Consider the following 18957-nt stretch of genomic DNA (forward strand, 5'->3'; position numbering starts at 1 on the left):
GGATTCTGAACTGACTGGTCCTCTGAAACAAGAGACCTGGCACAGGGAGGTGAAGGGGAGCAAACAAGCCCTCCTTGTTTCCGAGGTCACTTTCTCCTCCCCAGCCAGCACCTCCTGCATTTCGAATTCCAGCCTCTGCGGATGCCAGCGGGCTGCCCATCACTGCTGACAGCCAGGTTGGCAGGATCCCGCCTTCCACCGAGGCACTGGGGAGACATTCTTCTCTGGCATTTAGGGAACAGCGATTTTCACATTTGTCTGCTCTCCAAGGTGGACAGAAGAGGCTGATTAGAGCCTGCAGCCATTTGGTGGCCTCATTTATAATTGCTGACTATGGGAACCACTGGCAGACTTGGCTTTCATGCCTGGGAAGGATGAGACCAAAGGCTGACCCGAAAGCCAACCATCGCCAAGATGGGTTCAATGAATAAGCAAAGGGAGCCATTGCTTTCTCTGCTCTCCCCTTAAGCCCTGCCAGCGGTTTAAATAGCACCACTGTGGCTGTTCTCCGGACCCATTTCATTTGCCTTATTTTGGGTTTTGTTTTCCTTTCAGACAAAGATTTGCAGCTCCCTTCAGGATTCAATTGCAACTTTGATTTCCCGGAGGAGCCCTGTGGTTGGATGTACGATCACGCCAAGTGGCTCAGGAGCACCTGGGCCAGCAGTTCCAGCCCCGACGACCGGACGTTTCCAGGTAAGCCAGCCACGAGTGATGAGCTGAGAGAGGACTTCCCTGGTGGCTTAGTGGTAAAGAATCCACCTGCTACACAGGAGACACAGATTCGATTCCAGGGTCGGGAAGATCCGCTGGAGGGGAGGGCATGGCAACTCACTCCAGTATTCTTGCCTGGAGAACGCCATGGACAGAGGAGCCTGGTAGGCTACAGTCCGTGGGGTGCAAAGAGTGCGACACGACTGGAGTGACTTAACACACACGCAAGACCAGCCTGCACCATGTTTCTCGGCTCTAGATTCCCTGACGAGTTTCCTAATAACTTCCCACCATGGAGCAGTCCTCTGCTCTTTGCCCACAAACCACTGACTCTTTGCTGACAACGTCACCCGACAGAATAGCTGGTTGGTGGTTCCTGGCCTCTCTTGTGATTACAGTGCAGCCTGGAAGCTGGGAGGGAGGGAGAGAGGCTAAGGTAAAAGAAGAAGAAAGAGCAGTTGGGAGTTCCTAGGAGAGGGATGAGTCAATGTCCCTTTGTTCCTATAGTCAGCACTCACCACCACCAGCACAGAGCCTCTGGTCAGCTCCAAGGTGGGTATTCCTAAAATGGCTCATTGGGAAACTCCTGGCCCAAACTCCTTGACTGCTACTTCTGGGAAGGTATCATCACTTCTGTTGAAAACCAAGTCAAGGGCATGAACCACTTGGCCTCTCAAAGAGCATCGCTGCCAGTCCTTGGAACATTAGGAAGCCACCCACTTGGTCTCAAAGCCTCTCCTGACACTGCTGACAGAGTTGTTGCTGTTGTTCAGTTGCTAAGTTGTGTCTGACTCTTTGCGACCCCATGGACTGCAGCACGCCAGGCTCCTTATCCTCCACCGTCTCCCAGAGTTTGCTCAAATTTATGCCCATTGAGCCGGTGATACACTGTAACCATCTCATCCTCTGCCGCTCCCTTCTCCGTTTGCCTTCAGTCTTTCCCAGCATCAGGGTCTTTTCCAGTGAGTCAGCTCTTTGAATCAGGTGGCCAAAGTGTAGAGCGGGGTTGTCTTTACCCCTTCTAAGCAGATAGAGACAAGAGTTATCCACACTCTGTACCATGGCAGGCTTTTATAGCAGTGTTCCAGTAAGTTTTAACCACCAGGATTTTTTTTTCTAAATCTGCTTTGTAATGCTTGCCACTCTGTGGTGTAAATCCTCCCACTGTGGTTGAACGCAAGCTACCAACATGACATCATCAGAGGCGGAGTGGAGAAGTAAGTAACACAGCCTTAGTTTTTTCCATCACGCAGATACGATAGATATAAATAACTTCAGAATCATGTGTACTGGTAAGATGTATTAAAATAATTAGGAAGTATTACACTTTGAGAATTTATTTCCTTTTGTTTTTTAATATACTTAATTTCTGGGTAACTTTATATAGTTCCATTGGTTATAATGCCTATGTTTCAATAGCTGGCTTACAAAATTCCAGAAGATTCCACAGTCAGCTCTCTTAAGCCAGTACATGGTAGATGTTGCTCCAGCACGTCACGAGTTAGCTTTCAATGCTCCTGGACCTAGGCCCCCAAGAGAGTTTGAGAGGAAAGAGGTTAATTCTAGAAATTAGTAGATCATACGTTGCCGGCCTAGAGAAGGAAAGGGGGAGAAGTCCCCTTGTGCAGAGTGACTCTGCTGCCCCTCACCCCCAGGCCTGGCCGTGTCCCCCCCTCCCCAGGGTGGCAGTCAAACAGATGCTGGGAGAGCGCCACAGGCCACCCCCTGACTCGGCCTGCACTTGCTTTCCCGGAGGGTCACGGCGTCTGCTCTGGAGAAAAACATTTTCATATTTCAAGTGTTTATCTCTTCAGCATTTGAGTGCTCAGAGAGATTAATATCTGAAGATCACCACCGCCCTGGGCAACGGGGGAGAACACTTACCCTCGTCCCAGCCTTAATCATCCTCCCCTGCCTCATTCACTGCAATAATGTTTAATTAATGTAATGAGCCTCCTGCACATTGGAAAAAAATACTTATTTTTATAACCCAGCCTGGATTTTTCATTTCATTTCCTCTCCTTTGAGACTTGGCCCAATTAATTGGTTGTTTTTCCCAACCCCCACTTTTTATACAAACGTAAAGGAGATTTGCAGGGTGTGTGTCTGTGTGTATGCACATTTACAGGTGTGTACTTGTGCGTTGTGTGTACGTTTGTGCATGTGTTTCTTTCTCAAGGTATTTGTGATTGTGTCTGTGTGTGCATATGTTATGTTTGTACGTGTTTGTAAATATGGACATGCATGTGTTTGGTTTGTGTCCATGTGCAAACGTGTGCATATGTGTGTGTCTGTATGTTTGTGTTTGAGTGTGTTTGTGGTTTATATGCATGTGTGTGTGTGGTGTGTATATAAGGGGACAGCTTGGCAAAAGCGCTTTGCATGAAGTGGTGTAGATGATACCGCAAGGGGAGATTTACTGAATCTTATTCAGCATCCATCCTCAGGTTTTTTCTAACAATTCCACTTCCTCCCTGCACTCTTCTGAGCAGATTTTCTCTAGGAATGCCTGAGGTCAGCCCAGTCCAGGCTGACCTGGAGGTCCAGGTTCCAAGGCCGCCAATTTGCAAGTGACACTTTGGGAAGAGCTTAAGTTACTCTCTGTTTTACAAGGTTCCTCTCTGCCCGCTCCTTGCCCTGCCCTGGCTCTCACCTGATGCCCCATCGACCCTAGCTACTGCCTGGGGATCCTCATCCTTGCTCTCATGCCGCTTGATTCATTATACCCTGTGGTTTGGGAGGACTTTTCAGAGCAATCTCGAAGAGCGGGCAGCAGTCCAACCTTGGCTGGCTAGTTAGGGAAAGAAAGAAAATTAGGGCCACGAGGAACTGCTAGATCTAATGTTGTCTCTCCCTTAAGAAACTGAGAAAGAAAATAATTTTCCTCTTCCAGAGGAATCCCTGAGGTTTGCAGAAGCGGCCCTTAGACGCTGCCTCCAGAAAACCGAATCATAATATTGTCTTCAGAGCCTGTCTGTCCATCCTCTGATGATTTAAAGAATCATTTGCTGTATTTCCCACTGTCCTTCTCGTTACAAAACATGACACTGGATTCTAAGCAGGAGAGGATAGAAAGCCTTTGCTGTTCAGGGTGGTCCTTTTTTCTTCTTCTTCTTCTATTTCTTCAAAAAAAAAAAACAAAACTGGGGCCCCGAGGGGAGCAGTTGGGAGAAAGGAAACAGCTGTGCTTGGTTAGGGGCAGGGCAGATGCTGACGGGTTCAAAATCACGGAAGCTTCTAAGTCAAGCCTGAAAGCCACTGTGTTGCCCACTTCACCCCTCCACAAAGAAGAGACCGCACCACTCTCTAAGTGCGCCGTGTGTTTTATCTCCTTGTTAGATAGGTAAACAAAAGTAATTACACTTGAGAAAGGAGGTGTCTCCATCAAGTGCAGAGGGAGAGGGCAGGAAAGAAAGAAGGAAATAGCCATGTTGAAATATCATAACAGGCTATTTGATTAGAACTGTCTGTGGAAACGACTTACATTCCTTAGATGTTTTCTGATTTCGTTCTTTTCTCTTGTTATGTTTTCTTCTTTTCCTTTTAAGCAAGCAATTAGTTCAGTTCTTCTGGCTAGTGAAAAGAGTTGCTTAAGGCTGACAAGACACCCTCTGGTTTTATTCCACTGTTTTTGTTTTTCAAGATAGTCTTTCGAGATACTCAGAATTTCTTTTTTTAGCTCTTTGCTTGTGACTTAGAAGCCTGGAGTATGTTCATAGTAGCCCCTGGGGACACTGTTGTGAATTCCTGGAGTGGGTTGCTGTGCCCTCCTCCAGGGGATCTTCCCAACCCAGGGATTGAACCCACGTCCCTTTTGTCTCCTGCATTGGCTGGGTGGGTTCTTTACCACTAGTGCCACCTGGGAAGCCCTCTCTGAGAAGGCACTTTGCCTTTGCCCTGTAACTGCAATGACACTGGAAATGTCTTCCCTAGTGGGAGCCACTGTATCTCCTGCAGACATTCTCAGGTGCACTGATCAGAAACAGAATTTAGGTGCAATTTTGAGGATGATCAGACTCAGCTCAGCAAGGAACAAGGCAAAGAGATGCTGTGGTGAACCTGTGTGTCTAGACCTGCCCTGCTTCATATGGTAGCCACTAGCCACCTGTGGCTAATTTAATTTTAATCAGAATTACATACAGATAAAACTTCAGTTCCTCCATCATACCAGCCACATTCTAAGGGCTCAGAACCCGCTGTGAGGGGTGCTGCAGATGGAGAACACGCCAGTCATCACAGGATGCTGTCTTGGTCAGCGCTGCTCAAGCGCCTTTGGACATGAACACGAGAGTGATTTCCAGGGTCCTTGCTGCTGCTGCTGCTGCTCCTTGGTTTGGTGTAAATCAAGGGGCAGATAATTAGGGGGGTGTGTCTTCTCTTTGATCCCTTCATGGGAGTGTTCAGCGCCTGGTACTTGTGTCACTGTGCCATTCTACCTAAGCGAGAAGCACAGGAAAGTCAGCAAGTAACATACAGTATCGGAACTATCCCATTCAATCAAAAAGCGTAAATACTAAGTAACAGCAATTATAGTAATAAAACCTGTTTTATTATTATTATCTTCAGGAATGAGACAAGGCTGGATACAAAGGTGCTATGCCACGTCAGCCTCAGCATCTTCAAGTGTGTGGTCAACCTACATATGTGCTCTTTGATATGTTTGTTGACCTGATGAAGTATGACTTCAAAATTACTTCATTTCAGTAACTTTAAGTCATGGAAGTAATATAAAGAAAACAGGCAAAAGCTATTGGGACTAGTTTACCTTTCTCAAAGGACAGAGTTCTGGCTACCTAGCATTTGCATGTTTACTAGGTTGAGAGACCAGAACCTTTACTCTGGATTCAAAAACAAGTGAAAGTAAGTCAAGAATACAACGTTCTGAAATACTCAGATTTTATAATTGGTGGCTGTTCCATCAGCTGTAGGGCACATTGAGCTGCTGAATAAACTCCAGGAGCGTGGAGGACCAGGACTGTGATTCACTGTGGGGCATGCACAAAAGAGGATTAAGTGTAGCTGGGGATGGTCAGTAGATGGTCACAAAGGAATCAGTTAAAAAGATGAGTCACTTGCTTACAATGGGCTTGATTTTGGGTGGTGAGCTAGCAGTGACTCTTTGAATTAAAAAGCAACTCTCTGAACTCAAAAGACCTTCCTCATAGGTGGGGCTGTGGGTAGCAAACAGTCCAGACACGGAATTACCATTAGCTTGAATTACCTTCAGAAAGCAGTTCCTGTGACTCAGCTGGGGCACAACCACTACAGATATGGAGACAGGAACTTCTCAGGCTTAGACCAAGCTAGATTAAAATTAAAGACCAGGAGCAGCTGGGCTAAAAGGAAGCCGTATTTAAGGAATAACATCAACTGGAAAAGGAAAGTATCGTGGCCCTTCTTCATGGAAAGCAGGGAGGACAATATCTCTGACTCTGTAGAAATCACAGCAGTAGAGAGGAGAAGCTACTTTTCCTTATCTTCTGCAAGTCATGATTGGTTGAGTCTGTAGATTGACAGTGAAGGTACAATGTGATAAAGAATGTCTCGATTGCAAACCTTCATAAAAGCTGACACACCAAAAAAATCAGCTCCAGATAGACTTTTCTGCAAAACCCACGCCTGAAACCTCAAATGTCCACAAACTGGTCAATTGTAAACCTTGAGAACATTCTGTGGAGTTCATCCAACGTCAATGTTTCCCTTAACCAGTTGTTAATTTGAGGACCTTAGCAGACATAGGCTGACCTTGGGAGGCCAGCTGAGGGGCTGACTCACGTTTTAAGCATGACCTATATGAAGAAACTCCATCTCCTGCAGCACTGAATAGTCTTTCAGATGGCTGTTCTAGCAGGAGGGCAAGATGCTAGCCAGGAGATGTGTGTGTTGGACAGATGGTGTGTTTGGCTTTGCGATAGCCAGGGGGATAGACTGGTGATTTATTTCAGGGTTTGGTAAGGTGTCGGCGCCATTGATCCAGTTGCGGTTGGGCCAGGAACGTTCACGTGGTCACCCAGCACTTAGGCAGCTGAACCCAGATGTGGTTGTAAGTCGCCAGGTGAAATGTCAAGAGACCCGTCCTAGAGACAGCATCGGGTTAAGGTGCCTGAGTGACCTTTTCCTCCGCACTTCCTCTCTGCCCTTTTGAACTCCTGTTATTTATTCCCTTGTGATTGTTTTCCCTGTGTCATGGGCAACAACAGATGTTTTGAGTCAGGGACCTAGCAGAATGCTTCCCAAGTATGTCAGGTCCAGGAGGAGAGGGATTGTATCTCTGGGACATTTTCCTTTCATTCTCTTTCTGCAGCTGAATGTATTTCCTCTACATTGTTTCTTGTTGGAAACCATCCATTGGCGACCTCACTGCCATCAAACTACAAAAAAAAAAAAAAAAGAAGAAGAAGAAGACAACCTCTAGCAGGGAGACCTGGTTCTTAGTCAGTTGTCATGTTTTAGGACCTCTTAACCATCCAAAGGGCTTTTCCCCTAAAGTCCAAGCAAATCAGTAAAGTAGCCCACCCATGCAAGGCCAACCCTTTACTCTATCAAGCCATCAGCAGTCACTGTCTGCTAAAACCTCCTCTGTGTTTGGCAGTGGCAGGCCATAAAGTAGAATGTTCCAGAAGAGCAGACTCCATTGACACTGCATGTGCTTCACTCACAGCAAAGACAGGGATGCCGGGACTTAAAGCAGCTGAAGCACTGAGCTGAGCAGAGTACGCATCTAAGGAGGCCAGGCTTACATTTCCTAAGGAAGCAAAGACCAGGGTCGTAATTCTTCAGGAGTGAACTTGTTTCTTAGTCAGAAGACGGAAATTGGCTGTACTTCATGGGGGAATAGAAGGATGACATGTGTCTAAATGACAGTGGGAAAACTTAAAACTGAATTTAAGTCGTTTCTGACAGTTAGGATTGCGCGCTCCCTCCCCCCCAAAAAAACAAAAACAAAAAAAACACATTGCCAGCATGGCTTTTGGAAAACCTGCTTTGGAGAATTTAAAGCAAAGGTGGGCAGCTGTGCTGCGGATGTTTTCAGTGTGGTTCCTCTGAACAGCAGGGCTGGCCCCTTCTAAATGGTCTTCTGGGGCCCCACTCTCATTCCAGAAGGATGTATTCTTTTGTCTGCTGTGCTGCTGCTGCTGCTATGGCACTCAGTCGTGTCCGACTCTGTGCAACCCCATAGACGGCAGCCCACCAGGCTCTGCCGTCCCTGGGATTCTCCAAGCAAGAACACTGGAGTGGGTTGCCATTTCCTTCTCCAATGCATGAAAGTGAAAAGGGAAAGTGAAGTCGCTCAGTCGTGTCCGACTCTCAGCGACCCCATGGACTGCAGCCTACCAGGCTCCTCCAGGCTCCTGGCTCCAGAAGCTCCTACTACCAGGCTCCTCCATCCATGGGATTTTCCAGACGAGAGTATTGGAGTGGGGTGCCATTGCCTTCTCTGCTGTCTACTGTAGATTGACCCAAAAGACATGTGGTCAACAATGCCTGGTGTATAGCATGGGGCTGGCCCATTTCTGGGATTAGGACGTTTCTGGGAACCATCTTATTCCAGAGAACATCTTTACTGTCCTTGAGCCGAATCTTACTTCCTTTGAGTCTCCGATTGGTCTTCCCAGGTTATAGGGGCTCTTTGGACTCTCTTTCTTTCTAGAAAAAAGCCAGCAAAGCTGAAGTTCCAATACTTCGGCCACTTGATGCAAAAAGCTGACTCATTGGAAAAGACCCTGATGCTGGGAAAGATTGAAGGCAGGAGGACAAGCGGGCAACAGAGGATGAGATGGTTGGATGGCATCACTGACTCAATGGACATGAGCTTAAGCAAACTCCAGAAGATGGTGAAGGACAGGGGAAGCTTGGCCTACTGCAGTCCATGGGGTTACAAAGAGTCAGACGTGACTTAGTGGCTGAACAATAACAGGAGGCAGAGTGTTCAGGGATGGTAGTTGAAATAAAGATCATAGCTTTTATGGAGCTTCTACTGTGCCCCTGTTCCTATGCAAAGTGCTTTAAAAGGCTCTTTCCATTTCCTCCTCCTCCCAGCCCCATGCAATATTGCTATTATTGTATCCATTTCACAGATGGGAAGACTGAGCCTTTAAAAGATTAGCAAACGTTAGGATGCTAGCCCTCACGAGAGGTGAGGCTCTGGCGATTTTACTCGGTCCAATGAGGGTTCAGATCCTACTTCCATCCCTCTCTAGGAGTGGTCTGGGACACACTTTTCAATTCTCTGAGCCTCTGTTTCCTTTTTGGTAAAAATGGAGAGCATCATACTTATTTCACAGGAAGATTACGGAAGGCGATGAAGCCCCCAGCGTGATGTCTGGCACCTCGAGGTGCTCAACTCACATCAGTTCTCTTGCCCCTGCTCTTCCTCTCCTCCTCTCTGAGCTTCTCTTGACCAAAGTCATTCCTTCATGATGTCCTGCTTCTAATCAGTCCTCTCTCAGTGACAGGCAGGGACGTTTTGCAGCTCAGCGTCCTTCTGACTGATGTCTGCTGCTAATTCCTTAAATTTACATATCATCTTTCTTCCCTCGAGCTCGTAGCACTTAACAGACAAGTGGGGCACAAGTGATTTCACTAAGTGAAATTCAGAGGCCTGCTTGTCTAGAGATTCTGCAAACTAGTGGATTAGCTCAGATGTCAGCACTGAGTTATGATCCTTCAGCTGCTCGTGCTTAGCACGCCACCAGCATTAACTCCCTGGTCTTCCAGTGGTCCTTTAAATCATGCACAGTGATTATCATCTTATTGTGAGAGAGAGAGAGAAGAGAAGAGAGGAAAAGTGGGAGGGGGAGGGAGCCAGTTCAGGTCCCCAGGAGAGGCAATCTGTGACACCTTTGGCCTCACGGTGCCTGAAGTTTTAGCAACAGGATGGGTAAATAAAGCAGACCCGGAGAAAATCCAGCCAGCCCGGCTTTTTACACCTCCACACACATTTTACTGACTAAATTCTAACCATTATGCTATGATTCCCCTGCTGCTTAAGAATGTAAATTCACACAAGTGACAGTATTTCTGCCAAGCAATTTTCAGACAGCCAGTGGGTCTTATTTGTGAAACTGTGAAGGAAGAAGGCTGAATAATAAGTCTCTGAAATCTGGTTTCCTTTATATATGAGATGGAAGCAGTAAAGTCTTTGAAATGACTGGAGCGTGGGAGCATTTGAGGGGTTGTCACTGGCAGCTCAGTGGACTGGATACTTCCACAGGTCACCTTGTTTTAAGATCTGCGTATCGGTTATAGGTATATTTACTTTGCAAAAGCTATTGTGCATTTTTACTTATACATACTCATATTTCAGTATAAACATTCCTTAATAAAAAGCAGACCATCTCAAAAAAACCATCTCACCTTTGAAAAGGGCTGTTGGCTCGGTAGGATGGGAGGGAATTGTGAGATTATATGAACCTGAGGGATTACAGAGCCCAGCTGATTCCTGATCTGTTCTTGTTTCCAATAGAGAATCTCATAACATTCTTTATGCATCTGTTTATCATTCATTCATTCATGGGAACAGAAAATTTTGTCATATATATGTATGTGTCACTATCTAGGGGCAGGGAGAAGAAGCATTCTTAACCCTCCTGTATGTAAGGCCAGGACCTTATAGTCTAACCAGGGAAATAGAAAAGACATATACCAAACAATTTAATTGCAGTACAAGGCAGGGAGCTGAAATGCATGAAAATGGCTTCCAGTCTTTTTAAAAACCAGGTAAAATCAGTGGTATGGTCAGTAAATGCTTGAGTTGTTGCAAGAAGAGAGGCATTAATGTTGAAATGCACAGAGGAGTGAGGAAAACTGGCAAAAGTGGTGGGGTGGGGGCGAGGAAGCAGAGAATTACAGGTAAAAGGAAAAAGGGCAACAGCGCCCAGTGAGAAGCCAGTTTGCCTTAAATCATATATGACTGATCACGTGGACTTGGGACAAGGTTACCGGGGGCACAGCTGAAGTGAAGGGCCTACTGCACAAAGGTAGAGAAACCTGAAGTCAAGTCCAGCTTTGCTACTCACTAGCCTTTCTACTTCGGACAAGTCACTTAAACCTTTCCCAGCCTCGGTTTCTGCATCTTGTGTAGAGTAAGATTCATAAGACCCAGCTCACAAGCATATAGCGATGATTAAATTATAAAGGCAGATCAACATGCTTTGTAACCTGAAAAGCAGTATGCAAATAGGCCTTATAATTATTATCATTAATAGTGGTAGTAATGAGATCTGATAGGAGAAGCATAGGTTTAGCAGTTCTGTGAGTGTCTGGTTGTGACACCAGTGTCTCCTCCTCAGCAGATCACCATCATTGAAATTCTCTGCTGTAGACAGCTGCCTCCTTATCTGTGCTAACTTTGGCCTTGAAGGGCTCCCATGGTGTGGGGTATTAGGCCAATGTGCCTCTAGATGGTTAAAGTATCCCAAACTAGAATCCTGACTATGCATCTTAAACTGGTCTAATTTGACTTCAGGGGAGAGTAGCTTCCAGAACAATAACCCCAGAGAACCTAACCAGAAAGGACTTAGGGGAGATGGGGAGGAGGGAGAGAGGTGGCCAGGAGGAGGGAAGGAGCTGTTTCTGGGACACTGATGGGAGCACTGCCACAGGTTCTGCTCTCACTAGAAAGATGATGTTGGCAGGCACACAGCAGCACACGGGTGGTCCAGGAGTCCCCTGCTGATTCTGGCCTCTGGAGTCTCTTCCTGTCCTTCCCTGACAAAGATGTTCCCGGTCCCTGTTGAGTAAAAAAAGCTCTGTGCCCACATCTCAGATTAACATGATCCCGAGGTGGCTGATGTGCTGGTTATGTGGTGCGAAAGGGCCACTGCTGTCTTGCAGAAATGTTCAACATAAGATGTTTCAGGGCCAAAAGGAGACAGTGAGATTTTCTGCTCAAATGCCATCCTGTTCTCTGTGCAAGTGGTCGAAATGCTCCTGCATGAACTGGATTTGCCAGTGCAGGTCCCCACACCTGTGTCTGCAAGTCATGGGGTCTGCCAACAGGGGACTCTGCCTCCCACAGAGTACCTGATGTATTTTAAAGTGCATCAGCCAAAACACACATTCTTCAAACATTTGGATGGGTGAGACCTTCATCTCCCAATGTGTGTATATTCTCTGCTAAACACATAGCTTTTGTTAGTGATGATGACAACACCTGTTTTATTGGGGCTGTAGTTGCCTAACTCTCTCAGAAAGGCCACCTTCAGGCCTCCCCAGGGTGGGGCAGGGAAGGGAGTGGGGTCTCAGGTCCCTTGCATCACCCCTTTGTTGTTCATTATTCAGTCGCTCAGAACTTTCTGACTCTTTTCAACCCCATGCACTGCAGCACGCCAGGCTTCCCTGTCCTTCACCATCTCCTGGAGCTTGCTCAAACTCATGTCCATTGAGTCGATGATGCCATCCAACCATCCGCCACTCCTATTCAGCCACCATTCCCTGCTCTGCTTGAACAAGGATGCCGGGCTTCTGAACTGCAGTTACTAGAGCCCAGGCTTCACCCAGGAGCACTGCTGGAGACAGAAGGTTGTAAATGTCTTCCAGCTGGACAGTGCCCAGCCAAGATGATAAAGGCTTGAAGCATAAACCACCTGGCTAGAACCATCCTGTAGTCTAGCAGTCACTTCACCCCTTATTATTCAGCTCATTAGAGTGCCCTGGCCCTTTGGGTAAGCCGATGGTGATTAAAATGTGGGCTTGGCCTCTCAGAATCTAGAGGGGAAATACAGCCAACCAAGACCTAAGGCGGAGGGCGCCAGGTGCCATATGTAAAAGGTACGAAGGAAGGGATGCAGAGAAAATCGGCAGGAGGGACCTTCTTGACATAAAGACTCAAGAAAGGGCCTTAAGGGGATGCAGCATGTGAATCAGAGCCCTAAGAAAGGAACACAGAGCCTGGAGAACAAGTTCATTAAGGACAACCCAAATTCTGCCCCGGCTTACCCCCCGCCCCCCGAGGGGCCACAACTGCCAGCTGGTGTCCTTCCCAAGCATTCACCAGGGACCTCTGTTCGGGTTTGTTTCCCTCTCCAGATGACAGGAACTTCTTGCGGCTGCAGAGTGATGGGCGGAGAGAGGGCCAGTACGCGCGACTCATCAGCCCGCCGGTGCACCTGCCGCGGAGCCCCGTGTGCATGGAGTTCCAGTACCAAGCCACGGGCGGCCGCGGGGTGGCGCTGCAGGTAGTGCGCGAAGCCAGCCAGGAGAGCAAGCTCCTCTGGGTCATCCGCGAGGACCAGGGCGGCGAGTGGAAACACGGGCGCATCATTCTGCCCAGCTACGACATGGAGTACCAGGTGGGGTGGCAACGGGAGACGGTGCGGAGATCCGAGGGGATCCTTGTGATCTGCGTTTCAATATTTCAAAGGCCGTGCCCATTCATCATTAGGGAACGCGGTTAAGCGCCGCTGTTTTCATTGTGTTTCTCCCGTTGCCATGGCAACTAAATGACACTCTTATTTGTTATTCAGAATGTGCCTATCTCTACACCCAGACTTGGTTCTTTGTTCCTCCTATTGCCTTTTATACTGCTGAAATCTTCCCCAACAAATGTTTCTTCTCTCCATTTTATTTTAGATTGCTATCAGGTAGGCTGACAAAGGAACACAGAAGCCAGGAAAATAAACACAAACAAACCCTCCACACAGGAGAAAAGAGGCCCTGGGAACCCCTGAGACTCAGAGGAAGAGAGGGCAACAGCCTCCCCGCCCCATCCCAAGTGTTCAGGTGGCTGTGGTGCTTAGTGGTCAGCAGACCAGAGAGATCCCTAAATGAGTGCGTTCTCACCCTGCAGCTCCAGGAGTTGCATTCTATTATCTCTGCCCTCACAGAGCAAGAGACTGAGGCACAGATGGGGATGCGCAGCTGTGGCTGAAACTTGGGTAGAGTAGGCGCTGTGGAAGAGGTGACTGAGAACCAGCCAAGGCATTAACCTGCTCCTCCCCAGACGAGAGGCAGCAACAGATGGCTGGTGAGGCAGCCAACTGCTCGCTCAGCTTGCCAGAGGACGTGTGCTCGTTTGCAGAGAGAACCTGGGGAGGGTGAAACCGAGGGCTGACGAGACCACTGAGCCGAGAGGCTCTTGCATGCAGCCTGCAGTCACCCTCACGCTTGCAAAATAGCCTGAGTCCCCCACCCACCTGCCTTCCTCCTTAGAAACCTCAGTGTGTTGTGGAGCTACTCCCTGTTGGTATTTTTGTCTCACCCACTAGACGGTGAGATTCTCCAGGTCTTGTCTTAGCTTTTGTAACTGTCAGGGTGCCTGGCACATAGTAGGTGCTCAGCAAACTAGTGGTGAAGGAAAGTCACTTACCTGCTAGTTGTAATAACGGAGCCATAAGACACTGTTACCCCCAAGGTAATTCAAACCTGTACACTGCATTTCTCACACTAGCCCTACCTGCTCATGTCCTCTCAAGTTTCCAAATACCTGGGTTGAGCATTTGAAAGAATTGTGAGAAAAAGCAAAAAATCAAACATGTCTAGGGAAATTTCAACCCTCCTTTAAACATGCTCTGATTGTAGTCCTTTCAGTCAATAATTCTAGTTACTGGACAACAATACCCACCACTTAGTTATATATATATGTATTTTTTAATCCCCTTAAATATGCATTTGATTTCAACCAACTCATTTTAAATTGAGATTTCAAGTACCAGAGCCATGTGGTCAACAGATGTGTACCAGGTGCAGTAAGGCACATGTGCGTGTGCACGTGTGCGTGCGCTCACACACACAGACTTTAAGCTACAGTTAACAGAAAATTGGAAATCTCTGCACTGTTTGCACCAAGAAGCTCAGTTAACCTGGTGCTTTTTCTTCCTGCTTCTAGATTGTGTTTGAGGGAGTTATAGGAAAAGGACGTGCGGGAGAAATTGCCATTGATAACATTCGGATAAGCACTGATGTCCCGCTGGAGAACTGCATGGGTACGTGAAGATCTGTCTCTTCGTGTCTCCTCCGAGGGCTGGGATCCACAAGGGGAGGCAGCACCTCGTTTTCAATCACAGCTGTTCCCCCAGTGGGTGGGTTAGCACCAGTCCATGCAGGAGGCGAGATGTGAGTTCAGTTAGAGCTTAGGCTGCGGTCAGGATGGGAGAGGTGTCAGATAAGGTGGAATCCTATCCCCCTGCTCCCATTCAGAAAGAGACATGCACTTAGTATATGAAGATTCAGGGTGCCAAGACCTCATCATCAGACTCCAGCTTTTAGCAAAGAAAATGCTAGAGGACGAGAGCAGCTGCCAGTCAGAATTACATGCTGCAAAGGTTTGATGGATTTAATGGAAGCCTTCACTGGTGAGCAGAAATAGTACATACGTTATATTGGAGTGATAACACAATTACCCAGGCAGTTCTTTTACATGAATGAATTGCAGGATGATCTATGGCATGTAAAATAAGAATTCAGATCTTGCTTTGAAGTTACTATCTGTAATGCCCAACATGCCAGAGTTGTAAGATTAAACATTGCATGCCAAGTGACCAGCCCAGGAAGGATACTCTCTCCTTGGACAGAAGTGCTAAGCAGCCAGGTCACCTAGTTCACCCCATGCACCACCTCCCATCAGAGCCATGGACATTCCCAAAAGCAAGAGGAAATCCTGAGAAGGAAGGAGACCTACTTTCGCTCCGCAGAGTGACTGTAATAACTCACCAAGTGCTTTTCTTGGCACATGGGTCCCGGGTGTGTGTGTGCCTGATGAGGTCAGAAGCACCTGGGACCGCCCTAGTCCCTTCAGGCAACTTTCGGGGCCCCCAGCATCTAAAACTAATCCCTTCTCTGAGAAAGTAATCAGTGGTAAGTGACTGATTACAATGCTTCAGGGACCCATTACTCTATAAAGGACTTTTTGTTCCAAAGCAACTTTGAGAATCCTTCCCACCTGGCCCCCATGACGACGATGTGTTAGACCCAGAGCCTGTGGCGGGCACGGGAGACTTTTCATGGCATAGTATGAAAAAGCTTGATGAAACTCATTTTCATCATACACTGTGTTCACCTTATGTATTCCTGTCATCTAACTCAAATTTTTTTTTTCCAGAACCCATCTCAGCTTTTGCAGGTGAGAATTTTCAAGGTAAAAAAAAGTTATTTTTAAATTTCTGCATGCCTTTTCCTTCCTCCCATGTGATGTGAATTTGGCAGAGGCGATAAGCCTCCAGATTTGACAAAGCTCCCAAGAGAAAAATAGATGCCACCCCTCACCACTAGATGGCGCCAGCAACACCTGTAGATACAGGGAAAGGGCAATTGAGAGCCTCGCTGTCTCTGGTTTAATTAAAGTTTAGAAACCTATAATAGAGACAAATAGGTTACAGATAAACCTTTCAGCTTTGCATTGTCCAATGGAGAGCAATGAGGCTGAAAATGCATGAGTGGTGAGAAAAGAGAGACTGTGGGGAGGCTGAACCAAAAAAAAAGAAAAAAAGTCAGTAGTAAATTAAAAGTGAAATGAGGTGGCAATGATTTATTTTCAACCAAAGATGGTTTCTTTCCAGTCACAGGGCACCAAGGCAGCAGTCTCAATTAACCCTCAGCGAGGTACACAGCTGTGTGAGGGAAGAAAGTTAGGGGAAAGACATGAGGGATGACAGTCCTAAGTGGAGAAGGTTGCAGAAATCTGGAGATGGTGTCTGGTTAAGGGAAGAATGACGCTCACTTTGGTGCCTGGAATTAGAACACTTGAAATACAGGACTGAAAAATAGAAAGCGACATTTTATCCCTAATAAAGTAAATAGAGAACAGAGTAAAGAGAGAGGAATGTGGGATGCCTGCCTTATCCCAGGAGAGAAAACTAACCTCCAAACTTGGGGCTCCTAAAGTGCACTGTATTTCACATCTCACCTCTTTGGTTGACACTGGTAATGTTTCCACCCGGGTTCCAGTGCTAAGGATTTGGAAACCGCTCTGTAAATGCTTGCCATGAGTTGGCCCGGGTGTATAAGCACACTCAGAGACACTCACCCACATCTAATAACAGAACCTAGTTTATGCAAACAATCCCCAGGGTTTCTGTGCCCTGTTTATATTGGCTGGCCTTAACCCCACAGGTGACAGCATTTCAGAGATAAGGGAAGTCATTTTTATATCTGAAGTCTAGATTCGTTATCTTCGCTCTCATTAATCTGTCCAGCTCCTGGCTGGACAAAGATGGATTCCTGGTTTGCCACCTAGATGTGCTCTCTGACTTCAAATCATCTCGCCCAATTTGCCACTCATCACCCACAGCACTAAGACGGTAGATGAGGGTCGGCGGGGGGGGCGGGGGGGGGGCTGGGAAACCTATCTAGGATATCGTTTCTTTCTTCCTCACCCTTCCTGGCCTCCCTGAGCCCCACCCCCACTCCCCATTGCACATTTTTCAAGAATTAAGAGTATTCCTGTGCATGTGTTCGTGCTCCTTGGGTGTGAGATTTTCTGTTAACGTGAATCTAAAAGTATCGGAAGGAAAAGCTGAGATCAAAACTGAACGGCTTGGATAACAGTTGAATTCAAGTTCTAACTTTCGGGACCCAAGGTAATGTTAATGCTGGGGGAAGTAAACTTGCTTATGTTGTTTCACGTGACTGATTGTTGAGACTCAAAGCTCCCAGAAAAGGCTGGTTAGGGCCTTCAGCCCCCACGGCAGACACTCTGCTGTGTGAACATAGATGTCTGGGTCCACGACTGACAAGTTCCGTGGCTAAGTGCTTTGCTTCTGTAAGTGAATAAACAAACCAGGGCACATGTGCTGTCGCAGAGGCTGTATTTACCAGGAGGCTTCACAGGCCAGTCGTGTTCTCGTGTAAAATTTATATATAAATAAAATAGCCTCAGAGCTGCAGTGCTTATTCAGCCAAAATAAACACAGGGCTTAGGGACTCCAAGGTAAGAACTTCCAGTGTGCTTCCGATGGGCTGGTGTGGGGCTTAAGCACAGGCAGCCCTTGAGTGGCATGGATTGGCCCACGGCTGTGGTCTTGGGAAATAACAAGCATCTTTGGAAGGAGGCAACCAAACTCCAGAGACTTGGCCCAGGAGTCAAGGGCAGAATGGGAATTGAGAATGGACAGTGTCGATCGCGTTGGCAAGTTTTACATGGAACTCTGATTTGGTAGCCAGATGAACCCATGCCCAGGGAGGCTTCTATTGGGCTGAAGCCCCTCTAACTTCAGTAGACATCTCTGGGTTTTGACTTGAGCGAAGCCTTCCATTTGGGAGAGGAAAGAGGACATTCGCTGTACCTAACCTACTGACCTCTCCGGGTCAGGGCAGTGGCAGCCTTCTCTTGGTGGGAGAGTGAATGCCTTGGGAGTTAAACCAGGCTGTTCACTCAACTAGAGAAACAGAGAAATCAGGTTTGGGCAAGCAGGGTATGGAAAGCTGATGGTGAAACCCTATTAACAACAGGCGTATATTGTTAGTACGGGTGGTTTTTTTTTTGAATGTAGATTGTTTTTCTTTTCCATTATAAATTTACCATGGGACAGAAGCAATCTCATTCTTTATGAGAGACCAGTGTGTGCTAGGTAAACCTTAAAGGCAATGCAACAAAAGTGGCTTCTGGACTGAGGCTTATTGGATAGTCTTGATCTTTTATATTTTGAAGTGTCTTTCATTTTCTGCCTCTTACTCATCTCTTGCCATGGAACATTTTCTTTTTATTCGAATCACCTTGTGTTTTCTGCTTGGTGTATATGCTTTGATTGTGAATCAGGATATGAGTCAGTAGTGAAGAGAAACAAGCCACACTGAAAAAGAGCCACGTAGAGAGGGGACAAGGAGGAGATGGAATGAATAAGCTTGTGTTGTCTGCTGCAGCTAAGTCGCTTCAGTCGTGTCCGATATGTGCGACCCCATAGGCGGCAGCCCACCAGGCTCCCCCGTCTCTGGGATTCTCCAGGCAAGAACACTGGAGTGGGTTGCCACTGTGGTGTTTAAAAAGGCTTTCTTGCTGTTGTGCTAAACAATGTAGCCTGGGTGTGCTTTTCTTTTTTTTTTTTAAGTAGTGGCTATAGACATAGTGCCATCATGTATCTTTTTCTAGAATTTGAGCTTTAACAAGTGGAAAACTTTGTGTAAAGCAGCGGGGGCGGGGGTGCAGGTTGGGGGCTGGTGGGGGGGCGTGGAGAACTGAAAAGTGGTGTAATTAAGGTGATGGATTATTTTTTCTTAACCAATGCTTTCTATTTTCAATACAAGTAAAAAGAATAATAAGCTAGTAAAAATATATAAAGCCCATAATCTGAGTTCTGTAGTTGTTTA

General features: G+C 46.9%; 1 protein-coding gene across 5 annotated transcripts in view; it reads left to right on the top strand.

The window, feature by feature from the left end:
• NRP2 (neuropilin 2) overlaps positions 1-18957 on the top strand; it is a 119061-nt gene that overhangs the window by 70461 nt on the left and 29643 nt on the right. For 3 of the 5 annotated variants that reach the window (XM_068968307.1, XM_068968308.1, XM_068968309.1), the window contains exons 12-15: positions 556-696; positions 12745-13007; positions 14543-14639; positions 15755-15775. In XM_068968307.1, coding sequence (XP_068824408.1) covers positions 556-696; positions 12745-13007; positions 14543-14639; positions 15755-15775 — 522 coding nt within the window. Of the gene's footprint in view, positions 1-555; positions 697-12744; positions 13008-14542; positions 14640-15754; positions 15791-18957 lie in introns of all 5 variants that reach the window. The other 2 variants (XM_068968306.1, XM_068968310.1) reach the window with 1 other exon arrangement.

Source organism: Capricornis sumatraensis, chromosome 3, assembly GCF_032405125.1.
Source record: "Capricornis sumatraensis isolate serow.1 chromosome 3, serow.2, whole genome shotgun sequence".
NCBI lineage: Eukaryota > Metazoa > Chordata > Mammalia > Artiodactyla > Bovidae > Capricornis > Capricornis sumatraensis.